The sequence below is a fragment of the Pipra filicauda genome, unplaced genomic scaffold (assembly GCF_003945595.2).
Source record: "Pipra filicauda isolate LSUMZ 115617 unplaced genomic scaffold, ASM394559v2 scaffold170_size1570365_pilon, whole genome shotgun sequence".
Classification (NCBI taxonomy): domain Eukaryota; kingdom Metazoa; phylum Chordata; class Aves; order Passeriformes; family Pipridae; genus Pipra; species Pipra filicauda.
Window position 1 is genome coordinate 1,359,415 of NW_024104218.1, and position 27,274 is coordinate 1,386,688.

The 27,274-nt window shown below is 47.3% G+C and overlaps 1 protein-coding gene across 2 annotated transcripts in view; it reads left to right on the plus strand.

Annotated features, from left to right (window-relative positions):
- The first annotated feature begins 13,557 nt into the window (after positions 1 to 13,557).
- CCDC187 (coiled-coil domain containing 187) overlaps positions 13,558 to 27,274 on the plus strand; it is a 38,708-nt gene continuing 24,991 nt past the window's right edge. Inside the window, exons 1-11 of one of the 2 annotated variants that reach the window (XM_039379589.1) lie at positions 13,558 to 13,904; positions 15,046 to 15,089; positions 15,930 to 16,023; positions 17,126 to 17,195; positions 17,637 to 18,232; positions 20,096 to 20,194; positions 22,791 to 22,919; positions 23,236 to 23,978; positions 24,339 to 24,430; positions 24,529 to 25,205; positions 25,574 to 25,673. In XM_039379589.1, coding sequence (XP_039235523.1) covers positions 13,886 to 13,904; positions 15,046 to 15,089; positions 15,930 to 16,023; positions 17,126 to 17,195; positions 17,637 to 18,232; positions 20,096 to 20,194; positions 22,791 to 22,919; positions 23,236 to 23,978; positions 24,339 to 24,430; positions 24,529 to 25,205; positions 25,574 to 25,673 — 2,663 coding nt within the window. In that variant the 5' untranslated portion in view covers positions 13,558 to 13,885. The remainder of the gene's footprint in view (positions 13,905 to 15,045; positions 15,090 to 15,929; positions 16,024 to 17,125; positions 17,196 to 17,636; positions 18,233 to 20,095; positions 20,195 to 22,790; positions 22,920 to 23,235; positions 23,979 to 24,338; positions 24,431 to 24,528; positions 25,206 to 25,573; positions 25,674 to 27,274) is intronic. The other variant, XM_027731710.2, reaches the window with a different exon arrangement.

Genomic DNA, 27,274 nt, shown 5'->3' on the forward strand with positions numbered 1-27,274 from the left:
TTACTGCAAAAGATGCAAACCAGCTGCTGCTGCTGCCACTGGTTACAGCCCTTCCCCAGCCACAGAGGATGCTGGGCTGGCATTCCCTGTGTGTGGGCAGAGAGAGGAATTGCCCTTCAGAGAAACAATGCTGGAAAGGGGAGCGAGGGAAAGGAGGGTGGAGGCAGCTTCCAGTTTGGGCTCCAGCCAGATACACAGTATTCCACAGAGCTCTGGGCAAAGGGGTCACCCCGACGTTAATGGCACAGGAATGGCCGGGTCACGTCCCAGGGTCTGGGTTAGGCAGGAGGGCAGAGTGAGATGAGCATAATGGTCCCCTCTGGCCTTCAAATTCATGAATTTGCAATGGATAATTTATCATCTGACAAACCCAGCTTCTTCTTCCTCTTGTAGAAGTGGCAAATAGGTCACAATAGATTTGAATTCGTTAGATGAAGTAATTCAATTGCTTTGCTGTGGGTTGGGTTTGGTTAACCCCACATGTTCATGCCAAGAGCTCCCTGCAGGGACTTGGACCTGAGCCACAACTCAGATCCACTGCTTGGCTACAATGGAACAGGCAAATTATGAGAGCACAGAGAGAAAGGAACCCCCAGTACTTCAGAAATACCACTAATTCCTCTGGTGAACTGCGTGCACATTGTGCCGTGTGCTGGGAAGGACATGGAGCAATTAGAGAGGCTCCAGATGAATGTGACAAGTGTGACCTCTGAGAAAAAGGTGTGAGCAATCGATTCGTTCAGATAAGATCAAGAAGTGGAGCTCTAATCTTTAGACATGAAAAGGGCTGCTGCAGGGTGGAAAAAAGGAGGAATGGATCATGAAGAAGAGGGTAGGATACAAAGAAACTGGGATAGAATCCGTCAAAGGCGATGCAGGTTCATTTCTGTCAGACATTATTTACCTCTGCACCTCCAACACCTTTTGTTCCTGCAATCTTAAGGCTCATCATCTTGTTCCTCCCAGTTCCTGAGTGTCTCTACACCTTCACTTACAAACACAGGCAGAATCACAGTGTTAAATAATAGGATTGCAGGATCCTTAACACTTCTTGAGCAGTTCTTAGTATTTCTTTTATAAATTCATACCCAAAGCTGTCACAACACAAGATGGAAGGGCTCTAACTATCGTCATATTTCTCTCCACTTGGGAGAGGCTGAGGGGAAGACAGCAAGATAGAAAACACAGTAAATTTTGCCAGTCATTTAAGGATTGCCAGGACACAGGAACAGCCCTCCAGTACCTCCATGTCTTCATCATCCAGACACACTAGAGCCTGGCACTCCCTCCAAAACACAAAGATTTATCTTAATTAGCAGGGCATCTTTCCTGCAGCTCATGGAATGGATTGCTGGGGGCCTCTGCTGGGGTTTATGTGCAAAAAGAGCTCTGCAATTCAGCTCCCGAAGCTGACAGCCCCCAGCTGAAATCACTACAGAACTGGCACTGTAAATCCTCATCTCTCTCTGGCAACAGCTGGAATTAATCACCATAGTCTGCACTGTCTTTTTTTTCAAGTAGGCAGGTTCCAAAAGCACCTTGCTATTGTCCAGCATTCCATTTTCTATATCCCTATAAAGGCAGCCTGCAAGGAAGTTCTAGTTTAAACCAAACTAAAAAGAATCACCCAGCAAAACCGAAGAAACTTTGTCTTGGCTTTGATATCAGATGTTTTCACAGCCATGAATTTAGATGAGGATAAACATATCTTTGAGGAAGTTTGCACCTTTCTAATATCAGAATACCCCAGAGGATGTAACTTCCTCTTGTGTGCAGGAAATGATAGCTCATAGTGGGGGGGTTTTTATCTCGATCCAGTTCTTTCCCAGTTTGTTGGGACAGATGCAGGCACCAGACAAGGGACACAGGGCTGGAAGTGAGGGGATGATGGGCAGCCTTGGCCTGGACTGCTTTCCTGTGAAACATCACTGTTGGTGCTGCCACGTGCTAGTTTGTGAAGTCAAGATAACAAAGCAACTTCTACCTGTCCCTCCTGGGGAAAGAATAATGTCTGAAGGTCTTTGGTGTGTTACTGAGCTGCCAGCACAGGAGTTTGAAGAAGCCTGACACCAGTGTGGAGATGGATAAGAGAGGAGTTGGCCTTGTGAAAGAAAAAGGGAATCATAGAAATGCCCCTGGAGGGTGTGAAGGCTGGTTTGCAAATCGGGGCCACACACGGCCTGTCTAAACCAGGAACATTTGCTTTGGCTTTGGGATTTTCATAAAACATAATTACATGAGTTGCAGCAACAGTCTCCTCAGAACAGCCCAGAGCCATGCAGGAAACTGGGATGGGTTTCAGCAGGAGTGCTTAGCTATTCCTTTACTTAAAACAACATATTAAGAACAAGGCTCAGTGTCTGTGTTTGGGGAATGGAGCCCTCCATGCTTCTGAAAGATTGAACAGGTCTAAATAAAACTGCTGTGCCACACTGCTTTTCTTTTTCCAGGACCTGGAAAGGAATTACAGTTTTCAAGAGCTTTTACAATCCTTCTTTCCCCTGAATATGGTCCTAAGGCAACAAAGCTCCTTTGATCAGAGAGAAGGACTCAGTGAGGAACCATTATTTCATCTCCAAAGTAGAAGCACAAAAGGTTATTACAATCTGCAGATAACCTGTAATAGAGACTCACAGCCAGGAATACTATTCATACCTGAAATGAGGAGGATCATCTGAGAGTGAGGAGTTGATTTGCTGACTATGATTGTCTCTTTTAAAACCTCTTGCAGCACAGACACACAGGAAAAGCTCTGAGTAACGAGCTTCTCTGAATAATTCAGCTGTGTGCAGACACTCCTGAAACCACTGCTGAGCACAGAGACCCTCTGCAGGGCTCACATTCACCCCCAGAGCTCTGCTGCCCGGGTTTGGGGGTGGGTGAGGTGCCTGTTGGGCAGCAAAGCTGGATGCAACCCCTTCCCAGAACCTGGGCAGTAACAGCAAAGGGGCTCTTAATTTTCTTTCCCCACCCCAGGGTAAGGCCTTATTCCCCCCCTCCCTTCTCCTTGTGCAGCCTGAAAACACACACCAAGACCTTAATAATTCTCCCAAGTTACATTCCCTCATGTTTGGGTGCACGTGGCAGCTGAGGATTTGGCCTTTGCTTTGTGCATATTTATACATCCTGTGTCTCTGATGTCCCTGAATTTCCTCTTCATTAACACTTCTTTCAGCCTCGGAAGAGGCAAACAAAGAGACAGAGCTCATCCACTTCCTTCAGCTTCCGAGCTTGACTGAAAATGCTTCATTAAATAAATACCAAGAGACTCTTAAAATGCCCTTGCCTTCAACCTCATTGATAGTTGGATGAAATGGAGCCCCATGGCCTGGCACAGGGTAGTTGGGGATTTTTTAGGCAAGGCCAGAGGGGACTGTCCTGGTGTCTTTGTGCTAATGTCACGTGTGCCTTGTAGCCAAACAGCAGCTCCTCTTTGCTGAAATGCTGCTCTTTACCTCAGAGCAGAATGACTGTTTGTACAGAGTGCCTGGCAAGGCTTTTGAACTCAGCAAGTTTCAAGCACAGGCAGCTGATGTGTGTTGTACCCCCGTCCTGCCTCGTGCCAGCTCCTCTCTGCCCTGGCATCTCCTCTCTGGGTGCAGGTTCCTGAGGGACACTGGCCCAGCTGACCCCAGCACAGGGTGCTCAGGGGCTCTGCAGGACACATCTTCCTCCTTTCCAGGAGTGATCACTGGAATGGTCTGTGTTCCAGCTTGGCTTTGAATTCCCCGAGATTCCATCTGACTGACGGGCCTGGAGGGAAAGCTGGAGCCAACTGCAATACCCGAGATTTATGGTGTTTGATAACCAGCAGGGGGGATATGAACAGCCTTGGCATCATTAACTGCCTCTCACAGTGCCCCCTGGCCCCCCAGTGATGTCTGCAGCAAGCTGGACGTGCCCAAGGAACACATGGATTTCTGCTTCCTTCTCATCCCTTGGGAAGTTCCCATGACTCCTCACTGCTTGGGGGCACAAGCTCTCGCTGTTCCTGCAGGAGAATTTAACAGCCTGGTGGTTCCTGCACCAAGAGATCTTTTTTAGGATTTCAACCAAAACCCCAGCAGGGTGGTGGGAGCCTCTCTTGGGGTTCACCAGAAATATGGTGGATTTTTATAGCCTTGGAAGTCTTGATGGCAGTAATAGGGAGCTTTTCTTGGAGGCACCTTATCAAAGTGTTATTGCTCAGGCAAATACCCCAGAGTTGTGATCAGCTTCTATTTACAATCAGGGCGATGGCTTTGTTTCATCAACTTCAATTTCCAATAGTCAACAGACCAAAAACCCCAATTACTCCTGCTGGAAGTCTGGGAAAAACTCCTGTTGGCATTGATTGAAATGAGGAGTAACCTTTTGTTAGAGTTGAAAGCCCAGGGGGGAAATGCACATTTTCACCTTTGAAGGGGGCTTTATTTCCTCTTTAAATTGTAATTGTTGACAATGACATTAATTAAGAGCCTGTTTGGGTTTGTTTTTAAAGCAGATTGCCAATATTTACAGTGTAATTGCATTGTTTAGCCGAGCTTCTGCAAGTGCTTTCCAACACTCACTGTGTCACTGGCAGGGCTTGTTTCTGTTCCACTCCCAAGGCCTCCGAGGAGCAGAGAAGGAGCCGGAGTAGTGACTTTGTGACACCAAGCACAGGGTCACTGAGGCTCCTGCAGCAGCCCCAGCCTTGCAAAGCCCCCTCAGTCACCAAACCAGCCCTTTCTGACAGGAAGCACGTCCTGGTTATCACCAAAGCTGCAGTGAAACCACACAGGCTCAGGTCTGAACCCACCGAGTTCCTAATCAGCAGTGAAAGCCAGTGCAAAAATACCACCACTTACAGCTCAGCTCTGCTAAGTGTTCATGGCAGGATATACATATTTTTCTGCGTTTCTTCCACTTGAAGATAAGGCTGTTCTTAGCACTCAAATAGAATATTAGGACAATATGTCAGCAACATTAAGCTTCTTAATTAGACATTTTCTAAACTTAATAATTCTCTTTTTAGGACTGATAACTGGCACACAGCACACACTCTGCACCATTAATGCTGATTTTTGAGCAAATAACAGAACACAAGGAAAGTTTCAAAGGCCCAAAGAAATCCTTCCCTGTGAGGGTGGGGAGGCCCTGGCACAGGTTGCCCAGAGAAGCTGTGGTTGCTCCATCCCTGGAAGTGTCCAAGGCCAGGCTGGACGGGGCTTGGAGCAACCTGGGCTAGTGGAAGGTGTCCCTGCCCATGGCAGGGGGTGGAACAAGATGAGCTTTAAGGTCATCACACATCCCACTCAAACAGTTGTGGGATTATGGGAAATATCTTAGAGAAGTAAATGGGATGACCAAAGTACCTTTGGCCTCCTTAGTCCAAATATAATACCATGCTGATATGGGGCACAGTCAAAAGGGCTGTGGAATGTCAACCCTCGCTCCAGAAAACTTCTCATCAAACAAGCAATCTTTCATCTAAGTTTCAGTTAATAAAGATAATTCTGCTGACATAATAGACTTAGACTTCTGCAAAGCAGTTGACTTAATCTTGCATGACGTTCTGTTAAAAATAGCACTCAAAAAAAGTCAATGTAGCTTATTTTAAATGGATGGAAAAATTAGTAACGTGCATTTAAAAGTAATTATCTGATGGAGGAATTTCTGGTGTGTCCAAAAGGATTTACTCTTGGTACAGTGTTATCCAACACTTTCATCAATCCACATTTTAACAATTATCTGGAGAATGAGTATAAAGACATTAGGGGTAAAGTTTGTGCTTAAAAAGGCAATTCAGAACAGTAACAATTAATGGGAGAGGTGGGATTGGTTTGTTTGGGAGGGTGGGATACCTTGGAGCGTGTATTCCAGCACAGCCAAACATCACTGCATTTACTGTTCTGGTGACAAGAACAACATAAAATTGCCCATGTTGAAAGGGGGGAGCTGAAAGAGGGGGCTGAGAGGCCAAACTGAGTGTAAGACCACAGAGCACCACAGCAGCGAGGACTGTAAATGTCAGCTCCAGGAGTGGTGCAAAACTGGCAGGTGAATTGATTTCTCTTCCTTAAGTGATTTTTAAGGTGTGACTTAATCTTAGGTCACAGTTGACTTTATAGACAAGAAAATTTCTGGGAATAGAAAGTGTTTTGTTCTGGTGGGAAGTGGCACATCCTGAACTTGCAGCGAGGCAAATTCAGACTGGAAATAAGATGTGATGTTTAAATGCAGGTAATTAAACAGTGCAACAATTAACTTCTTAGGAGAAGAAGACACCAGCCTGCCTTAGCTGGTGTCTGGAGGAAGGGTGTTTAAATATGCTGCAGTTCCAACACAAGCTGGGGTCTGATGGAGCATTCACCAAGTGTTTGCTCTGCGTTATGTCAGATCTCTAATTAGACACCCTGCTCTGTTATCTGCAAAACCACTCTTCTGGTTTTACCTATTGATCAGATTAATCTGCTGATGGTTGGTATTTTGCCTGGCCTGGCAGTTCTCAGCGTTCTGGCTGATGTTGCCAGTGGTGTTTGCAGTGTAACCCGGGCTGTGGGATCGATCCCAGCGGGTGATTAACAACCTGCACCGCCCCGGGGACACCGTGAGTGGGAACGTTTGCTCAAATTGTCCATCGGGATCAAACATTTGTGTCCTCTGCTGATTGCAGCCTGAAGGCTGCGGTGGCCTCTTGGAAAAGAGCAGAGCCCTGGTCCTGAGGGAGAGGTTTGGGAGAGGCAAAGCACAGTGTTAGTCTGTGCCTACAGTCTCCATCCCCTCTTTCCCTTGGAAAAGCAGAGGGAGTGAAGGCAGTGTCCTTGCTCCTACCTCCTGCCTGCTGCTTTTGACTTTCACTCCAGAGCTGCTAAATGATGTTGTCATAGAAACAAAAAAAGGGGCATCTGGGAACCCTTCCAGGCCAGGCTGTGCCCAGGACAGCACATTTCACTCACCTCTCTCTCGACCTCTACAAACTTACCATCCTTCTAACAGACAACAAAATTAGCCAAAGTCCATGTTTTCCTACCAAATTCCTGCACAGTGCTGGCATTCCTTGTCCCAGTGGCTCAGCCCCTAAAAACCCATCATTTCCAGGTGCCCAGGATCTGCTCTTTCCCTCACACACCCACCCTTTGCTGCAGGCAAACAGAAATTCCTCAGGGTCAGCTTCCCTGCTTACATAAACCAGGAGAGCTCTGTTTACAGGCACAGGGCTGCACCACTTCAAATCAGCAGAGAATTGAGCCTCCCAGCACAGGCTGTGTTTATTTTCCATTGGAGATGAGCATGCAGTGGGTATCTATTTTCCTTTGCACTTAGCTCCACATAGATTAATTTTGTCAATAATGAGGCAATATTTTTGCTGGTTTACATTATTATCTGAAGGGGGGGGGAAGAGCCCAGACAAACAAATTCCAGTCAGTCATAAATGATCTTGGGTTAAATGACTGTGCTGCCTGGAATCCCAGGGGAGAGCAGCAATGAAACTCCAGCAAATCTGAGGGCAACCTGACTTGACGGAGCGTGACAAGGCAGGAGATGGCCTGTTGTGTTGGCTTAACCTGCTGCTTCTCCCTGGCAGTGCTTGGCAGTGGCATTTAGTGCTGGAACAAATATAAACGAGGGGAACCAGGTGAATTTATGAGCAGAGGGTCAGCGACCCCGGGGACTGCTCTTAGTCAGTGGGATTTATAAAGCTGCTCTGCTCTCGTAACCTCTTGTTGTCCGAATTTGTGTCCCAGCTGGGACTGAGATCGGCTCTGAATCAAGGCCTGAGACAAATGGCCTGCAAATGGCTGAGCACATTTAAAGAGCTGAAAGGTGGCAGGAGGGATTTGAAAGCTGGAGGTCCAAGGAGAGCACTACAAGAGAGAAATTTATGCAAAAGGAAAGTGGAATTCTGGCTGGCAGCATCTGCTGTGTGGGCAGGGCTTGAAACAGGGAGCAGCAGAGGTAGGACAGGAGGACCCAATTCCCAGATTTTGATTGGACTATTTGTATTTTGAACGTATAATTCTTGTTGAAGGAAGAGGCTAAATCTTGCTATTCTTGGTAGCTGTTTGATGCTTTGTTGAAAGGTTGAAGCAGAACAAAGTAACATTTGAAGAAAAAGCTGTGGAGCACAATAAAACACCCTTACAGAGTGTACAGAGCTTTAACTTTGCTGCCAAGGACTCTATTCTGCAGCTCAAAAGGGATTTTCCTTCTTATATTTAATGTTATCAATATACCCAGGTTTGTAGTAAAGTCCACACTTAAATCCAGTCACACTAAGCCATGATTAAGTCAGGAGATTTTGAGGTTTGTTACTAGATATGACAACAAGGCAAGGTAGTTAAACTTAGTGGAGCTTAAGACCACCCTGGCCCCGTGGTGGTTCCACGTGAGTCAGATTTACCCACTGCCCTTCCCTGGGAGTGGGATCAGACAGGTGTGTGGTGTCTGATCCAGGAGATTCTGTACCCCCAGCACTCAGGACCTGGGAATGTGTGGAGATGAAGGCAGCACTGCAAAAATAACGTCGTTGCTGTCTCATACCACTCCACAGATCACTGGGCTTGAATGTCAGCACGTGGAGCATCTGCAAACAGTAAATCACTCCCCACTGCTCTGCCCCATTGTTGCAGAGCATTGTTTGGGACTCACAGCACACTTTGTCTCAGAGCTGTAACAAGCTGGTTTGGGGGCTTTTACCAGGTGGACTCTTCCCCAGCTCCAAACCAAAAGCACAAACTGGGAGCATTCCTGAGCTGTGGGGTCTCCAAACTGCAGGTTGTGCAAGCAGGGAATGGGCTCTGCTTCTCCTCCCTCTGAATTTGTTGGGCACAGGTATGGGGCATCCCTGTGCCTGCTGCTCTGGTTTGGGGCACAGGGAACACGTGCCTGGTCCAGCCCTCACCAAAAGCCACAAGAATCTTTGCATCAGCTTCTGTGTGTTTTAGGTCAAGCTTTAAGACACCTCACAAGTCTGTGCTGTAATTCTCACCACCCACCCACCCTTCATCACTTTACAGTGCACGGGGACAATGTAGAAGGAAAATGTGCCATTTTACCTGTAGATTGGATATTTAAATTGCCCAGTCCCAGCCTGGCACTGTAAATCCTCTCTGCAGCTGGAGAGCCCCATTTACTACAGCGGGTTTCCATGGCAATCCTGTGCTCTCCCACATTCCACTGCACCGTGCAGGCAGCCCCCCCCCTTTTCGCTTCAGATTCCATTCACATAGTCTCCTATTGATAGGAATAAAACCCAAATGGGCCATGGATAGCTATTTGCTATCTTAACACACTTTCCCCCAATAACTGAATGACAGGTCTGTATTTTAGCACATCAAGAGAACGCTTGCCCTTTTCCAGACATCACTTGGCAGGCAGAAAAACATCCAGATATTCTGAAGGTCTAGTTCTTTCCTGACACACATTACTCCTGTTATTTTAGGACATCAGTAGGAAAATGCAAGCTTAATATTCCCTCGTGTTTCTGGCTGTAATCCAAGCAAAGGAAGCCTATCTCTGTTGCAGCAAATCCCTCCCCAAGCTCAGGGCAGCCTCGTGGCAACCTCCCACCTGCATCTGAGCTGTTCCCTGAGCAGCACTCAGTGCAACTCAGTAAGTGAGTGTATAGCACAGACCATGGGAAAAGGATCTGCTGGCTCCTAAGAAGGAAGGAATTAGGAATTTAATCTACCAGGACTGAAAAAAAAAAGAGGAAATACTATCAGTGGTACCAGCAAAAATTCTGCAGTCAGGGTCAGATTCCTCCCCTGTATCTCTGGGTGTTTTACATGAGTACTGACACCCTACAACATTACCCGTGGAGGAAAAAAGTTGTGTCTTATCTCAGGAACTCTGACAAGGCATCACTAATGGGGCAGCTCGTTTATCTCAGTCTTATGCTGCTCATTTGAGAGATGATAAGAACCATTAAGATTGACTTCAAAGGGTTGTGGTCAACTCTAAACTCTTTGCAGGTTCAAATCAAATCCTGATTTATTAAGTGTCCCTTTTAGCTTCAGCTAAATTGTCACAGATTTCAGTGGGATTGGGCCCTTGACTGTCAGACTTCAGAGCAGTGCACTTGCTGTTTTTATCTGCTGCCACTACAAAATTCATGTCACATCCAGCTTGCAATCGAAGTCTGGGCTTCGGCTTCGATTGTTTGCTGACTGAGAATTGCTGTGAAAATGGTTTACAATGGAAATTGTTTAGTCAGGCACTGTAAAAAAAAAAAAATCAACAAAGAAGTACCATTTCCTTTCCTTTTAGCTGGATGTATTTCCCAAAAGTGAGGGAACTCACAATATTCCCACAAAGCCAGGCACAGGGAGCAAGCCAGCAAGAGAATAAAGGAGTGTGTCTGCCAGAGATGGGGATTATTGTTTTTAAGATCCTTGGGGCAGGTCTGGTGGGTGCAAAAATTTCAAAACACAGCGACTTAGGAGAAATTTCTGGTTTGGGTTCACACTCATCTGCACTTCCTGAATTTTGCTGGGCCTTCTGGGTTATTGGGTGAAGTATTTCCTAAGCAGTGACAGGGCACAGCAGCAGAACATGAAGCCTCTGGGAGGTGAATCTGCAGCCTGAACCAGGTCAGACAAACCTCCAGACCCCAAACAGCCTCCCACAGGGTTGAGTGATGCCCAAATCCATTTGCCTTTGCCTTCACCTTCAGGAACACCAGAAATCCACACTGGAGCTCCAAGTGCCACAGTGTGGCAGAGCCAGGCACTTCTTGTCCCACTCACCATCATGTGTGCAAGTGGGACAGCAGTGGAATGTGGTGGCTGGGAAAAAGCAGGAATTCCAACCTGGACAATGTGCTCTCCATGGGATAACCTCATGTGGTGGGTTCACTGCATCTCTCTTGATAGATTCCTAAATGAGAAACTCTGCAATATCCTAAAATGGCTTTTGTAAAACCTCCCTGAGTGTGTGATAGCCCGTTGTCTAAGTTGCTAAATTGAGTAGGTGGTAGTTTGAGCATCTCTGTAGGGGAAATTCAGAGTTTGGGGGCTGATGCCTCATAAATGCCACAGGATTGAAAACACGGGGCCTAATCCTGCCTTAGTTCCATGTGCCAGGAGCTGTGGAGTCAGCAGGACAGAACTGTACATTACTGGCCTGTTTTGTTTATGCAGATCTAAAATACAAATCCGAATGGATTTGCTCCTCTCTGCCTTGGCTCACACTTGGCTCCCTGACTCAGGAGTTTCACAGGCGGCACAAGTGGGATTTGGCCCAATGATGGATTCCCCCTCATCTCTCAGCAGATTTGTGGTCTAACACTCCAAGATGTGCAGCATAACACGCTGGCAATCTGTCACTCTGCTGGCTCCTGTGAGCTCCAACAGCTTGCTGAGGAAATGCGGAGCCAAAATAGACTCCAGTGCGACCTGAGGGACTGGAGAAGCCCTGCCTGTCACAGCACAGGCATTCCTGCTCCACTTGGCTCCTCCACCAGCCCAGCAGGCTGGGACCAGCCCTGGGCTTTCCTGGTGGCTGTTGCAGCTTCCCATCTTACCAGATTTTCCCTCCCCCTGCTGAGGTTGCACACTGTGTTCTCTCTCCTCCCTGCAGGACCCGTTCCCTTGGCACAGTGGCTGCCCCTGAACCCTGAGACTGCAATTAGGGCTCTTATCACTTGTGCCCACGGAATAGCTGTGGTTCCCTCTTGGACAAGCTCTGCATTCCCAGCATTGGAACCTCTAATCAGGCCGAAACATTGGCTTGGAACAGCTTGAAAGGGGAATTTTGCGACTCCGTCTGCAGCTCAGGAATTCCTGGTTTGGTTAGACTTGGAAAGCTGAAGTGCTGGGGATGTCTGAGCACGGGCTGCAGGAACATTTATTAGATCAGTGTCTGTTTCTTCAGAGGCCACAGGGATCTGTGGGCATGAAAGGATGTGGAGCCAGTGTCCTGCCTCACCCTCTGAGTGCTTTCCAGTAAGAACGAGCACTTACAGTACTGACATTGCTGCTTAATCTGTACAATTATAAAAAATGAACAAATAATTGAGGCTATAAACCAGAAAAAAGAGCCAGATTCAGTATAAGCCAAGATGCTGGTGGAACAGAACACACAGATTCCTCTGCTCTGCAGTGGGGTGGGAGAAGAGCATACAGAGCCTCTTCTCAGGCTACTTACTGGAATCCAACCCACGACAGAAGGAAGTGATGGCCACTGCTGGGGGGGATGAAGAAATGTGTTTTATCCTTATCTGTTTGTCTTTCTTGTGTTCAAATGCCTTCCATGAATATCTGAGCCAAGGGCAAGGATAGCCTTGGGACCTGCAGAACTTCAGCCTGTGAGATGAGAGGATGACAAGATGAGACATTTGTGGGAAGCAAATTTAAAAATCACAAATGGAAAAATTCCAGGGGAAGCCAATGTCTGAGGACCATCCAAACAAGGAAGAGAAGCAGCACTGAATGTCCAGCCTGGTCTGATTGTTTGTTGATTGTAGTACTTTGGGTTGTAACCACAGACCCAGGAATTAGCTGTGAGTGACTGTGGGGCAAAGAGCAGCTGAAACCACATCTCCAAAAGGGCAGCAAATAGCAGGCAAACCCACCATCTGAGATGTGCCTTGAGGGATGCTCAGCCATAATTTTGGAAGGGTTTAGGAAATGCACTGGCAGGCTCAGTCCAGGATGTCACAGCCCATTGAAGCTCATCAGAAAGGTACTCTGTGAAAAGCATGAAAACGGAAAGAAAAGTGAAGCACTGCTGTAGTGAGAGGTTTTCTGCTGCTTCCCGTTCCAGGCTGTCTTTGTCCAAGGTGGCACCTGCCGTTCTCCCGGGTTGTCCTGGCAGAAACTGGGACCTGGAGCCACCCAGCCCTGAGCGCGGCGTCTCGTGTGTGAGCTGCGTTTGCCCTCTGCTGTTGGCTGATGAAACTGTTCCCTCTGCATGATCCAAACGGGAGTGCAGGAACAGCAAGACCTGGAGAACCAGAATGGTTACCCTCGAGTTTCAAACACGCTTACAAATCGTGACACTTAAAGAAGTGACACCCCAGAAAGGGATGAGACTTTAGTATACCTTTGTTTTATATTCTCAAGCTTTTTGTAATCACAAAGACCAGAAACCTCTTTTCTATTTAGTTAGTTTTCATTTTTCCCTAAGTAAAAACCAAAAATTAAGTCCCCCTGAGACCAGAGATTCTGGTGTGACTGAATCTCCCTGCTGAGAGCAGGATGAAAGGCTGGATGAGCCCACAGAGGAAGGTGTGAGCAGAGATGCCCTGGAATGGCAAGAGCTGCTCAGCAATGAGGAAAGATGCCCTGGGCTGAGGGCTCAGGTGGCTCTGGTTTCTCCCCCTGCTCTGGCATCCCAGAACTGCAGAGCTGCTCCCACCTGGGCCCCAGGCCTGCTCCCTCTGCCCTCTTCTGCAGCCATCCAGCCCTGGCATTGCCAGGATGCCCCAAACACCCTGGAAAGGACACAAGGGCTTGTCAAGAAATCTCTTGGCATCTTGCCACGTGTTTGCAAGCTGAGATCAGCACTCGGGCTCCTCTTGTTGCTGTTTGTTTTCTCCCTGGCTCCCAGCAGCCTCTCCCTGTGCTGTGGCCACTGTTGCCCTGCACAGAGGGGCTCAAACAAAGGTGTGGCCAAATGGCTGGGGGGATTCCTCTGGGCTGGGGGGATTCCTCTGGATGTCCTCTCACTCCTCCCAGGACTCGTGGGCAGGGCAGGGACTGACCTGGAGTGTCTCTCCTGCGTTCCCAGCTGGCACCAGGGAGCTGGTGCCCGTGGATGGCTCAGCCCGGGGAAGGAGCAGCACATGGGATGTTCAGTGCTGAGATCTTCCTCACACCTCCCTTTGGAAGTGGCTGCTGGGATTGGCCACTGTAGGAAGGCTGCAGATCATCTCTAAAGTGCTTTTCCACAGCTCCTAGGTGGAGATTCTGTTCCATGCATGGCTGAGGCTTCACGAGGTAAGTGTTGAACTGGCTGTGACAGGGGGACGCAGGAGGGAGCTGATTTTCCTGGCTCTCTGACCACACAGTCCCTGCCTCAGGTGACCCCTGAGCTCCCAGGGCAGCTCTGCAAGGAGCACTGACCCAGAGCAGGACATTCCCCAGTTCTGTCTCTCCTTAGAGTCCTTCACAAGGCTGAGAAAATTAATAATAACAGGTCACATTTGCAAGCACCACAGAAATGTAAATGCTGAGGGTCTTTATGGGCAGTCAGCAATTACAGATGAGAAAATTTATATATGTGTGTGTGTTTATAGACATCCAAATTACCTAGACTGTTCTCAAAGGGCAGCAATGACTGGTCCTTTTGCATGGCTGTTTCAGACCTTGGATATCAAGTAAGGAGAGCTGAAAGATGGATAACAGCTTTGCATCTGGAGAAATGGATCCTCTAGCTGGTATGTGGGCAATGAGCTTCCATTTTCCTCTGCACAGTCATAGCAGAGACTTGAGTAACTTCATTTTAAACCGAGGATTTATCACCTATGGAAAGACTTGAGTGCTTAGTTTAGTCTGGATTGCATGACTTCAGGCACAGTGGAGCAAATATTTTGAAGTTTGGAGAGTGCTGGGCGGTTTTGTAACTGCTCAGAGCTCTCACAGCAACACCAAAGCTCTCACTTTCATGCTGCTTTTTGACAGAAATCTGCTCTGTGAATCTTCCTCAGCCTAAAATCATCACAGCTCAATTTCTGTTCAGTGTATTCAATAAATCCACTCCAGGAGCTTCTCTGCACCTGATGTGTCACTTTGGGGGTTTTTCCCTAAAAAGACATGAGCCGTTCTTGCTCTCACAAGTAATCCTGAGTGGGATGTTTTTTGTAAGTAACCACTACAAATAGGACTGAATTGAGAAATTTAGTTCAGTCTTTCTTAAATATGTGCCAATATCAGCGAGGATTTTGCTGAATAAGCACTTCCACAGCCCAGAGCTCATGAGCTCTGACAGAACTGAGCACACACTGAAATACAAAAGCAGCCCAGACACAGTTTTTCAGGAGCAGTTCTGTGTTTCAGCCACCAGCTCTGTGCTCTATTCTGGCTCAGGCATTTTATAGTGAAGATGCTAAAACATGTTTTTCATCTCTTGACTCCCCAGACGTGGCCTTGGCTTGGAAGAGTCTCCAGGAGGCCAAAGCAGTGGTAGGTGTGGATCAGGGAACACTTGCTCTCACATTCCTTTATCACTTTCTCTCAGCTACCTGAGCATCACCTCCACAGAGTTTGATTCCATGGATATATTATCACTGAAACATGTAAACATGCCATTTGGGTTGTTCTTTTCCAATGAACATATCACCTCTTTAATCATTTGCTAAATGTGATTAATAATATATTAATAAATAACAAAAAGAGAATAAAGGGAAAAGCAAGGAATCTTACCCAATTTCACAACACTCTTCCAAATTAATGGCAAGAACAGACAAAGCTTGGCCTTGCTTGTGTTTGAAGCCCTGAGCAGAGTAATAGTGTCACTATATTATAGCTGACACTCACTGAGCTGGGTCATCTTCTGAATTCTCCCTGTCTTATCATCCTCTTAATAAGAAACATGATAGTGTTGATATCAGGCACGTCAGAACTGGTATTGCTTGGATAAATCAGAATTTTATCCAAATTCATGGGGTGTTGCTTGCACAGCAAAGGCCTGGCACCAGGATCCCACTGTTGGAGTTGCTCTTGGCTGGGTTTGCCTCCAGCTTAAGCTGTTTTTAAAAACATCAGTAAAAATCTGCAGCCCAAATACATGCAAAGTGTAAATAAAAAGAGAGGTGATTTCATCTCTTATCTTCCCAGTCAACTGCATTCTTTCCAACTGTAGGAAATGCCACATGGAACATGCTCAGACATGCCAGTATTTACCCAGTAACTAGGAGCTGCAAAATTAATCAGAGAAGCAGTGTGTGCCAGCAAAAAGCTACCAGGGGAAAAAAAACCCCAAACATATGTCACCCTTCAAAAGAAAAATCTGCCTTTTCACAGCTACAAAGGATTGAAAACAAATTTTATCATCAAACATGGAGTGGTGCCAAATCTCAGGCAGCCAGAAGAAAGCTTTGGCACGAAAAGAGCTTTGGTGAGTTTTGAGTTACTGGGAAACTGCTGAGATGGGACTGCTTTGGTGCTGGAGGGAAGGGAAGGCGACAGGAGACAGTGAAAAACCCTCTTTATTGAGGCAAGTGTCTATTTTTGTCAGCTTTCTGTGATGTCCCCAGCAAAATATCACAAGGCACACGGAGTCACACCTTGCTGAAGAGAGCTCAGGCAAAAGCTGCAGCGCAGTAAAAGCTCCTTTTGCTTCTCCTCTGAGGTGTTTTCCCCAGAGATAACTGAAGGGATGCACATGCAGCATTTTGTTTGCTAACTCTAGAAGGAAATACACAATTGTGTTTAAAATCATTTCTAAAAGATAAAGGGGGAGAAGGAAAGGAAATACACAGTGTGTTTAAAATCATTTCTAAAAGATAAAGTGGGAGAAGGCAGAAAGCAGGAAATCCAACCAAATTCCAGAAGACTCTTAAAAACTAACGACAAGAGCAGACTTCACTTATTATTTTTGCATCTGCTGGGTATTTGTTTTTGAGGTGGCTTATTGGCTGAGAAGAGTTTCAGCTGCCAGCTTTCAATATTTATGGCTGTTATTTCCTCCTGAGCAGTAGAGGTTTGTGCCATCCCTGCCTGGATCCTGCTCTTGGTAACAAGGATAGCAAGAAGTGTGAGTTGATCTCTTGCTGGAGCTTGTGGTTTTGCTTGGGAACCCTTGTTCTTCTTCCCAAACCATTTGAGCAGGGGAGGGAAAGATGTTTGGCACTGGGTTTAAATGACAGGGGAGAGATGTGACCTGGTGGAGGACACTTTAACACCCAATCCTGTGGGATTCAGGTACCTGGGACACAGGGGGCTAAAGGTAGCACAGGTTTCTGTGCAAGCTGGTGACAAATCCTCACTCTGCCCTGGGTGGCACAGACAGAGCCCACACAGAGGTTTTTTCACCAAACTCTCACCTTTCCATCCCAGAACTGAAATTCTGGCAGGCTGTTTCCCAAGTAGGAATGAAATGTTATCCAGGTGTCCAAAGGGCCAGATTTGGTGGGGAAATAGTCCCCAGTAAAAGGAGCTGTTTGAATTGAGTGGTTAAGGAGCATTTCTGTCATTGACATGGTTTTGCTGTGCTGTAGATGGCGAGAGGAACAAAGATGAGACGGCTCTGAGTGAGAAAAAGAGCAATGAGATTCCTCCAGCTCACAGGTAAAATGTAACCTGAAAGTACAGCACCTGGGAGATGAAGAGATGAAGCCACACATAAAGGGAATTAAATTCTGGGATGCAGGACTTCAGGAAAAGTTTAGCACATTATTGTTTATTAGGAAAAAAAAAAAAGAAACAAAAAATCACCAATTTCATCCTCAGAAATGCTGACAACAAGGCACTGGAGGAAGGCAATCCCTGACATCAGCTCTCTGTGTTTGTCTGCCCATGCTCATAATTACTCTTATCAGACCATGGTTTGCATTGTACTTTCCTAGGATTATCTTTGTTTGCCAAACTTCTGGCAAAATGCTGATCCTGTGGAGACACTGAGATCACCATCAGAGCATGTTGTAGAAACTCAGCAGTCATTCATGTCAGTGTACTGACCAATTTAATAGCACATCCTACATGTTCACTCTTGGTTTTCTTTTTCCTAAGAAAGGGAAGCCCTGCTGTTCTCTCTGCCTGGTCACAGACCTGTTTGCCTGAGAGCCCTGCTGTGACCTCTGCCCCTTCCAGAATGATCCCTCTGTCCCTCAGGGAAGCCTCACACTCAGCACCTTCCAGCCCTTCCAGGAACTGGGCTGTGGATGGCGAAGGCACGGCTGGGCCATGGGCTCCTGCAAAGAGCCTGTGCAGACCAAGAAGGGACAATTTCGGGGATCAGGCAGATTCAAGAGGTCACACAGCACAGCAGGAAAGACCTCCCTGCTCCCTGCATCACCCACCTTACTCCCCTGCAGGGAGCAGGTCATTCTCAGCTGGCCCGTGGGGCAGCTGGAGCAACATTCCCATGGACCACCTTTCACCAGCCAGCAAGACCAGTGAGCAGAAGCTGGAAGAGCTGTGGAAAAAATCACCCCAAAATAAGTTGGAGCAACTCAAGAAGAGGATTCAGGAGCAGAAGCAAAGGCAGCAAGCAGGACCCTGGGAGCAGAAGCCCCTGATTTCTGCTAAAGAGCCACTGCCAAAAAGAGCCCTGAAGAGAAAGGTGTGCAGGGTGGGCTCTGCTCCTGCTGCTCCAGCTTACAGAGGTCAGTAGTAGTCTGGAATCCATGGAGAAAGGCTGGAACTGTGCATTACCCAGCAGAGCTTTGGCACAGCTGAATAACTTCCCACACAGCTTCCACCCCACCTTTGGTCCATATTGGGCATCACCCATGTTCTTGTGATAAATCCATTTACTTCTGCAGCTACAAACTTCCCTGGGCTGTCCATCCCACCCTGCTCCCTCCTGAGGTCACTTCTCCACTGGATTTGCTTCCCCCAGCATGCACAAATTCATTCATTTCTTTCCACAGAATAGTAAACAATTTGCTGCAAATCTCTTTTCTCCCCTTTCCTCCCACATCCTTTTTCCACATGTAAAGCATGGAAGGGGACACAGCAGCACAGTAGTGCAGAGGCATCACAGGTATTTAAAGCAGGAATTGTGCAGTTCAGAGGCATTACAGGGGATTTGACAGTCCATTCAATGGAACTACAGCGGATCTGAAAGCAAATATTATTAGACTGTCCTTATCCTGCTCTGCTGCTAAATTTGGGGCTGAAGAACCCTCCATGTACAGCTGTCACCTTAGTTTAGTGTGGTTTAAGATCTCAGATTGCTGGGAGCAAGGCATGAAGTTGGGAGCAAGGCCTGCCTGGGGAGAGCCCAGCAACCTCCTCAGCCAAGGGGGATTACTGAGGGAATGTGGGACTAGAGAAGAGGAGCTGAAAAGCTGCACATAATAAATCTTATTGCTGTAATAGCATTAGTGTTAATTCATTGGGCACTGGCATCCCTGTCACACACCACAATCTTTCACAGGCATTTCCCTTGGATTTGCTCCCTGTCACCTTTTACAGTGATGTTTGGAGGTGTGTTTTGGTGTTCCCCTGGGGTCTGTGGGAGCCAGACATCCCTGCTGCCACCTCCCCTTTCCAGCTGCATCAGGCAGTGCTTTCTGTCGTGTTACCCCTCCTAATACCCAGAAGCCAAAGCCACAATCCGGGCTGAGCCTCTTTTGAACATCCCAAGGGAAGGCTAGTTTTGTTTTTAACCCAGATCATTTTATGTAACTGAGTCAGGGAACTGCCAGACAAACCATTCAACTTGCAGAACAGAGGCAGCCCGTGAGGCTGAGGATTAACAGCTCCAGGCACTCAGTTCTGATGCATCTAGTTCAGTTTGTCTCCCTGTACTCTACCACTGAAAAAAGTGTGTCACAGCTGCTTGGCCAGATAATCCCTGTGTCAGACACCTGCAGTGCAGCCCAGGGAGCCACTTCTGCCTTTCACACATCCACGAGCTCAGTGCTGCTGGGTACCAGCATCTGCACAGCTCCTGGGAGACTAATGGGTCTCAACACCCTGTTTGTCTTGGTTTCAGTGCTCTGAACCCGAGGTCTGCTCTCTCCTTGCCTGATGAAGGGCACAGAAGACCAGGTAGAAAGGGATTAATCATCCCTGGACAAGGAAGGGGCTATAAAAAAGCATCCAAGACCCCAGGTTAGCAATGAGGTAACATCACAGTTTGTTAGAGGCAACTTGCCCAAGCATTCAGTGTTTGCTCTGTTAGTCTGGATATCCAGAGGTACCAAAGGGAAGGGGTCCCATTGCACCCACTGGATGTACCAGTTAGGTCAGGGCCAGGCTGTATGGATAGACAAGGTCATGGATAAAACCTCAGGGATGGATCCAGGCCAATGCTTGCTTTGCTGGGACATCTGTACCACCAAAAAACAGCAAGAGACTTGCTTGTTTGGTGGCCAGTTTCATTAAAAAGACTCCTTGCTTTTGCATTCCAAGGGAATGGGACTGGGATTGGTTTGTTGGGTTCAGCACTCATGTCTGAAGTTTGGTTTTAGCTGCACACTAATTCTTTTCTGTGTTTTATTTTCCCATCCTGATTAAAGACCAAAGAGAGAGAAGCTCAGCACAGAGAATCCAAACACAAAGCCAGAGGCAGCCTCCACCCAAATCCTCTGTTCTGGAGAGAACTGAAGTAGGGAAAGGTAAGGATGAAAATCATGAGAAATTAGATGGTCTGATGGACAAAACTACTGGAAGTTGGTGGCATCTGGAAACTCACCTGCCAAAATTTACTGCTGGTTGTTAAATAACACCAAATCCTGGGATCCACAGCCAAGGACCCAGCAGGTTACACTGAGCAGGTACCAAAGAAAACCAGTGAAGGAACAGACACAAACCATCACTCATTCCAGGAGGTAGAAGATGACTCCTGGCAGCACAAGGTGAAAAGGCTGAATTTATGGATGAGCTGTTTGGCAAGTCCCTTCCACACACAACCCCCAGGCACTCCATGGGCAGAATTTGCCACAAGCACCCTCTGTGCCCATGGGCATCACCCAAAACCCAGCCTGTGTTACCTGTGACAATGTCACACCACTGCCTGCAGCAGTTAAATCCCAGACCTGCCAGGATTAAAAATCATCAGAAGTGAAAAATAAGTCCTATGTCCTCGGTGGGAAGAGCTGTCTGTCACCTGTTCAGTTCTGTGCTCCCTGATGAATTGAGTGCCACCAAAGGCAGGGAGGTCCTGCCAAACAAGGTAGTGAGAAGTCAGATGAACAGTCCAGAACTAACTTCAAAGTCAACGGTGGGAACAGGAATCTCAGTTGATAGTCCTCAGTTTTATTTGAGAGGTCTGAGGGCAGATTTGAATGTCTGCTGTCATTTTACCCACTTAAGGCTATTACTTTGAATAAAAGTGGTTGCATTCAGATTTTGTGGGGAACAAGGCAAAGAGTGGAAGTGCTGTGGGTTGTACTTCACACCAGCCAAGGTACCAGGGAAGTAACTTGTGTGAAAGAAAAAAAGCCAAGCAGATGGAATTATGAGCATAGTTACATCCTGTGCTCTACTACCTAAGTATGATTTAAAATGCATGAAATATGTAATAATTTCCTTCTCCCTCCTTTTTTTTTTGTTTTAATGGATTGTTTGAAAAATGGCTTGATCTTCCTCTGAGAGTGGGTCATAATAAGACCATGCCACGTGAAGCATTCATCATTGTAACTGCCAGTGTCATGGTGTCTTTATTGGCTATTAGTTTCTGTCAGGGAAGGAGCCAAGGCAGGGCTACAAAGAGATGAATGAGGGGCAGGGGTCAGAGCCAAAGTACTCAGGAATTTGATGAATTATAAATTTGCTGTAGTTAACAAAAAATTAAGTCACAACAGCTATAAAATATTCATCTGTTCATAGGTGGTGGTGGGGGAAAAAACCACCCAGGAGAATATTTAAATCAAAAGATTTTTTTCTATCAACTGTTCTCATCAGGAATGCAGCTGCTCTTGAACTTTAGCATCATAGTTTCTGTAGTTAATGAACACCGTGCAGATAAAAAAGAGATTTAATTGAAGTCAAACATCACGGTGAAGCAAAGATTGTTAGGTCTACATATTGCTTTGGTGTGTTCAGAGAAACTAAGAGTGTACAAAATAAGTGCATCCTTAATTTTTAGTACTGCTGACCTGGGAAACAAAGTGATCCAGCAGGTGTTTCCTTAAAGACATGGATGGATCCCAGCCCTCCTGAGCCCAACAGACTCTGGCAATTCCATCCGTGTTCCTGCTGTCACACACCAAACTGCACACATCTAGTGCTTCATACTCTGAAAGCTTCCCAAGGAATTCCATGGGATTGTAGGAAGTGACTTCAGCCCCACAGAGAGTGAAGCTCTTCCTTGTCTGAAAAACATCATTCCCCTTGTGACATGACCTAAACCCACAATCCAGATGAGCCTCCAGAGCACTTCAGGGGTTGCTGCAAGTTAAAAAATAAAAGTAAATGGCTCTGACTCCATCAGTGGCCATGGTACAGAGGAGAGGTTGCCTTGCAGATATTCCCAAGGCACAGGGGAATCTCAGGGCAATCCCACTGACCAGTCAGTCTCTGGAAGTTCTTCATGTCCAACAGCTTCCCTGACTCAGAGATGCTGCCACAGCACACAGACAAGTTACTGAAGAGAAGCTGGAAAAGCCTGACTCAGAGCACTGAAACACATCTTTGAACTGATTTAAGAGTAAAATCTTTCCTAGGGAAAAAAATAGCTTGAATATTTTAATTGGGAGAGAATTTGGGGGGGGGGAGGGATTTCCATGCAAAACCCAACTAAGTACCTGTTTGGTCACCTTGTGCTGGAGAAGTGTTTGCAATAAATGCATAATTGTGCAGGTATTGGCATGCTGTGAATGCAGCCTGAAATTATGAAGTAAAACCGTGATAAATGTTGTCTATTATGTGACACCACCTATTAGGCAGCAGTAATTTGTTTGTGCCTCGTTCTGCATCGTTTATATCTGCATTATACATTGTCCCTCATCCCGTGTCGTTCATTGATCCTTCCACACCACATCCTGCTGAGTCTCACCACTTTAAAAATGAATTAGTTTGCTCTAGTGAGTTTGAAGTAATCACAAGGAAAAGAATAATTTTGTTTTCCCCTTCTGTCCAGTTCTCAAATGTGCTGGTACCCGGTAAAGACTTTTAATAGAGCTACAATTCTCTTTCGAAGAACATTTGAGGGGCTAATCACAGAATCATAGAGTAATCATAGAATAATTCAATACAAATGCTGTATTTCAGGTGTGAAGCTGCCTGGTGCTTCTGCATGGAGAGAAGGTCAGAAGTTGGCCAGAAAGTTGCTTGGTCCACCCCCTGAATTTCCAAATCTGAGGAGCAGAGCTGCAGAGCAGAGCACAGCAAACACCCTCGGTACAGCTGCTTCCCTCCAGCACTGGCTGTTTTGGCACACACACAGAAAAAGTGGTTTATCAAACCTGAGCGAAACAAAAGGTTTCCAGGCCCTTCTGAGCACCCTTTTCTTTAATGACTCTTGCAATAACAATTGGCCACTTCAAATTTCACCTTTACAGATTAGATTTATCTTCTCCCTTGAATGTCACAAGTTTTACTATGCCTGAAAATAGCGCTCAGACCTGGAGCAGGTTTTGAGATGCACATGATAGATACAGGAATTGATACTCTCTGGAGTAATAACACCACTGTTGTTTCCAAATGTTTCCCACAGAACTTGGTAGAGGATTTGTGGCAATGCCAGCGATGGCAAACAGCTGGAGAGACAAGAGAAGTGAAGCTGCAGGGAAGAGCCCTGAATTCCAAAGCTGCAAGGCTGTGGAAAGGGGCAGCAATGCACCAGCTGAGGATATCAACCAAACACTCAGGAACTTCCACTTCCAAAGCCAGTTCCATGATGAAAACAGACATACCAGGCTCTCAAAAGATACTGTAAAAGGAAAAGGATCCCTAGGGATTGTTCTGCAGCAATCCCTAGGGATCCGTTCTCCTTCCCCTGGACTTTGGGGCATAACTCCCTCTGCCTTCAGTGGGGAAAGGATTAAACCTTCATTAATGAAAGATGGAGCCAAGCCCAGCGCCTCAGGAAGCTGCAGCAGAGGGAAAAGTGCATCTCCTCAGACACAGAAAGGCTTGAGCAGCCCTGCACAGAGAGGGTCTGAGAAAGAAAACCTTAAGCACCCTTCAAAGAGGAGGGTAAACCTTAAAAAACCTCACCCCTACAGCCCCGAAATTGTTCGGGAATTTATGCGTCGCAAAAAGGAAGAAAGAAAGAAAAAACTCCTTGAGGAGAAAAAGTCCTTGGTGGAGGCTGCAGAGATGAGGAAGAAGAGACTGCAAGAGGTGTACAGGAAACAGAGAGAAGCTATTGGGAAGAAATCATGTCCTGACCAGAGGCACAAGTTCATTGAGAAAACAGCTTCTGCAACAGGAAATCCTCAGTGTGAGCTTGAGCAGGTAAGTCCTCCAGGAGTGGCACATTGAAACCCCTCCAATCTTGATCAGCACCATGTAGGACATGAAACACTTCATTCAAATGCTTTGAAGTGTCAGGGAGAAAAGGTTTTATCTAGAAAAATGGAGCAATTAATTTGTAATTATGGCAAGAACTGCTGGGCTCATTAGTAGGGCTGAAACCCTCGACTTCAGGGCCAAAAACCTGGAAATCAGCATTGCCTGAGCTGAAAGAACAGGTTTGTTGTGTGGTATGAGCAGTTTGCCAGTTACATGAGTCAATTATTAAGTGGAACAAAAGCCAAATATTACCCTCCTGTTGCCAGCTGTTCAGTGCTTACACTGATGGCTCTTCTCTTTCAGGAGCAAACCAGTGGGGGAATCCTGGAGAGGAGTTCCACGGCCTGGGTGGATGAAGCATCCTGTTCTCTATTACATAAAGATCACAGAGGCAGGTACTCAGACTTCAAAAGCATCCTAGAAAGCCTCTTTCTCAGAACACACTGCAGACATATTTCATATTTCTCTCTCTCTTTTTTTTTTTTTTAAACAGGAATCAACTTCTAGAAAGAGCTCAATCCCCTAAAAAAGGAGGGGCATTATCTCCTCCAGCACCACTGGAATGTGAATGCTGCTTTCTCAGTCCTCTGAGATGTGAAGACTTGAGGGACTGCTCTCCCCCAGCTCTGCATTCACCTCTGAGCTTCTCCCCTCCTCAGAAAGATGCAAAACCTTCCTCCAAGGACTGGACTTCTGGACTTTCTCCTTACAGAAGCAAACAGGAGCAAGTGAAAGCCATTCACAGTCTATCCAAGGAGCTTGAAGAAAAGATTGACGTGGCAACCGAGAGGCTGAGTGCAGCAAGCTGGGTTAGAGACTCTGCTGACAAAGCATGGACACAGGCAGCTCTGGACCTTTGCAATGAGTCTTCTTCTGTCCCAGAACTTGAGACTTCTAGGAACAAGGAAGACAGGACACTGACTGTACAAAGGCTCCTGGATGCTGTTGATCCCAATGTGTTACATCTGTCATCCAACAGGGAATTTCATGGACTGGACAGGGTTAGACTTGTGGGTAGCACTGAGGGATCAACAGCCCTGGACAGACAGAAGGAAATGCTCATTCTTTTGCCTGGTGGAAGTGCTGGGAGGGAAGAATTACCCTGGATCACTCACAGAGCGGGACAGAGGCACCTCAGCACTGGGGGAGACCTGAGCAACACATTGCAAGGTAAATCATGACGATGCAACAGGGAGACTCAGGTGCCATTGCCCCAGTCTTTCAAAGCTACAAAGCAGTGGTTAATCCTCATCTGCCCTGGGCTATTGGAAGTGTAGTGTCTTGGAAAATCCCTGAGTACTGGGTCTTCTAGACTTTACTTTCCTCTCCTCTCATTGATGTGAAACTACATTGCTTAATTCCCAAAAGAAAGGAATTATGAGCCTAACCCCATGTACTTGGCAATCTGTGGATAAGAAGAGCTGTATGGAAGTTAAGTGCTCACACATAAGGAGGCAGTGAATAGATGCCAGAGCTTGGGCCATTTCATTTCTACAAAGAGCATATTTATTAAATGCCTTCATTTGTCTTTTTAAAAGGTTTCCCTGTGAGTAAGGGCCTCGAGGTGGACAGGAGCCTATTGCATGAAAAGCCAATAACCAGCCCAGCCTCTCCAGCTCACAGAGTCCTCTCTGGAAGGTAAACAAAGGTGGATATATTATTCTCTGCTGAATGTGCCGCACACACACGCACTTAAAATAAATAGCACCAATTCGGCACGGAGCAGACAGCTCTGTGCTGCTTACCCAGAGAATTGCCAGGTAGGACATAAACTAAAAGAGGGAAACCACCTATTTGAAGGGAGCTGGTGGATCAATGAGGAAGGTTGGGCTGAAGTTTTGGAGAGATGGAGCTGGATCTGCGCCCCAGGAGGGAGTGCTGGGAGCAGAAGGGGAGCTGTCTCTCGGTGCAGCCCAGCCCTGCCCGCCTACCCGTGAGAGCGCTGCCTTCCCCTTCCCGTGAGAGCGCTGCCTTCCCCTTCCCCCCGGAGCAGGGGCAGCCTCGGGGCCGGGGAATCACTGGGAGCTGTGGGTGCCACGAGGGCGGTGGATCCCCCGGAGGTGTTGGGTTTCCCGGGAGCCGTGGGTTCCCTGCGGCAGGTGGATCTCCCGGGGCCGGTGGGTTCCCAAGTGATGGTGGATCTCCCGGGAGGGGTAGATCCCTCGGGAGCTGTGGGTGCCCCGGGGGCGGTGATGGATCCCCTGGGGGCGGTGAGTTCCCCAGGGGCTGTGGGTGCCCCGGGACCGATGCTTCCCCTGGGGTCTGTGGGTTCTCCAGGGGTTGTGGATCCCCTGGGAGCCGTGGATCCCTCGGGTCCGATAGATCCCCGGGTCCGGTGGATCCCCAGGGGTCTGTGTGTTCCCCCGGACCGATGTATCCCCGCTTTCCCGGTGGGTGTCCCTCTCTCCTGCCGTTCCTCCCTCCCTCCGCCGGAGGGCTCCGGCAGCCGCGGGCCGGGCCGGGGGTCCCTGCGGGCACCTGGGCAAAGGTCCCCGATCTTCGTGCGGGGATGAACGAGGGGTTCGATCACCACCTGAGTGCGACAAATTCGTTTCGGGTAATTGCTTTCGCTCACTTCGCTCCCAAAAGCGGGTGAAAAATCCCGATCATTGCAGCTCTGTGGGCTGTGTGCGTGCGGAGCAGCGTCTGCTCACAGGCAGCACCTTTCCCTGGACAGCGCAGGGATCAGGGCGCGGGGATGATTGAGGAAAACAGGTTTGGAAGTAGGAAGTTTAGAAAAATGGATTAGATTAACGCGGGTTGTTTTCAGCCTGCCTTAATTAAATATTTAATGTAGATGGCAGTCGATATAAACCCCTCTGCATTTAGCCTGTGTCTTAGAGGGCAACAACATATTTGTGTAACTGCCCCAGGTGGGTCATGTCTGGTGGCAGGAGGGACTGTGAAGGGATGTGTTAGTTCAGACACAATCACTACTCAAAAATTGTCCAGAGAATTATTTCTCTGATTTTAGGCAACACCTGCAGGTGTCAGAGCATGTCCTGCCCAGCCTTGGAGAAGCACAAAGCCAGAGGCTCCTGAGGGGCCACACATCTCTGCAGAAACATCTTCCCCTAGACAATAAATCCCCTGAGCCCTGAAGATTACACATGAGCTGGACAGGCATTACCAAAGAAAGGACATATGTGCAGCAAACTGGCAACCACGTCCCAAACATCCTGTTCAGAAGAGGGACGAGGTGTTGGTGCTGTGGGATCCTGCCAGGCAGGGATGGGCTG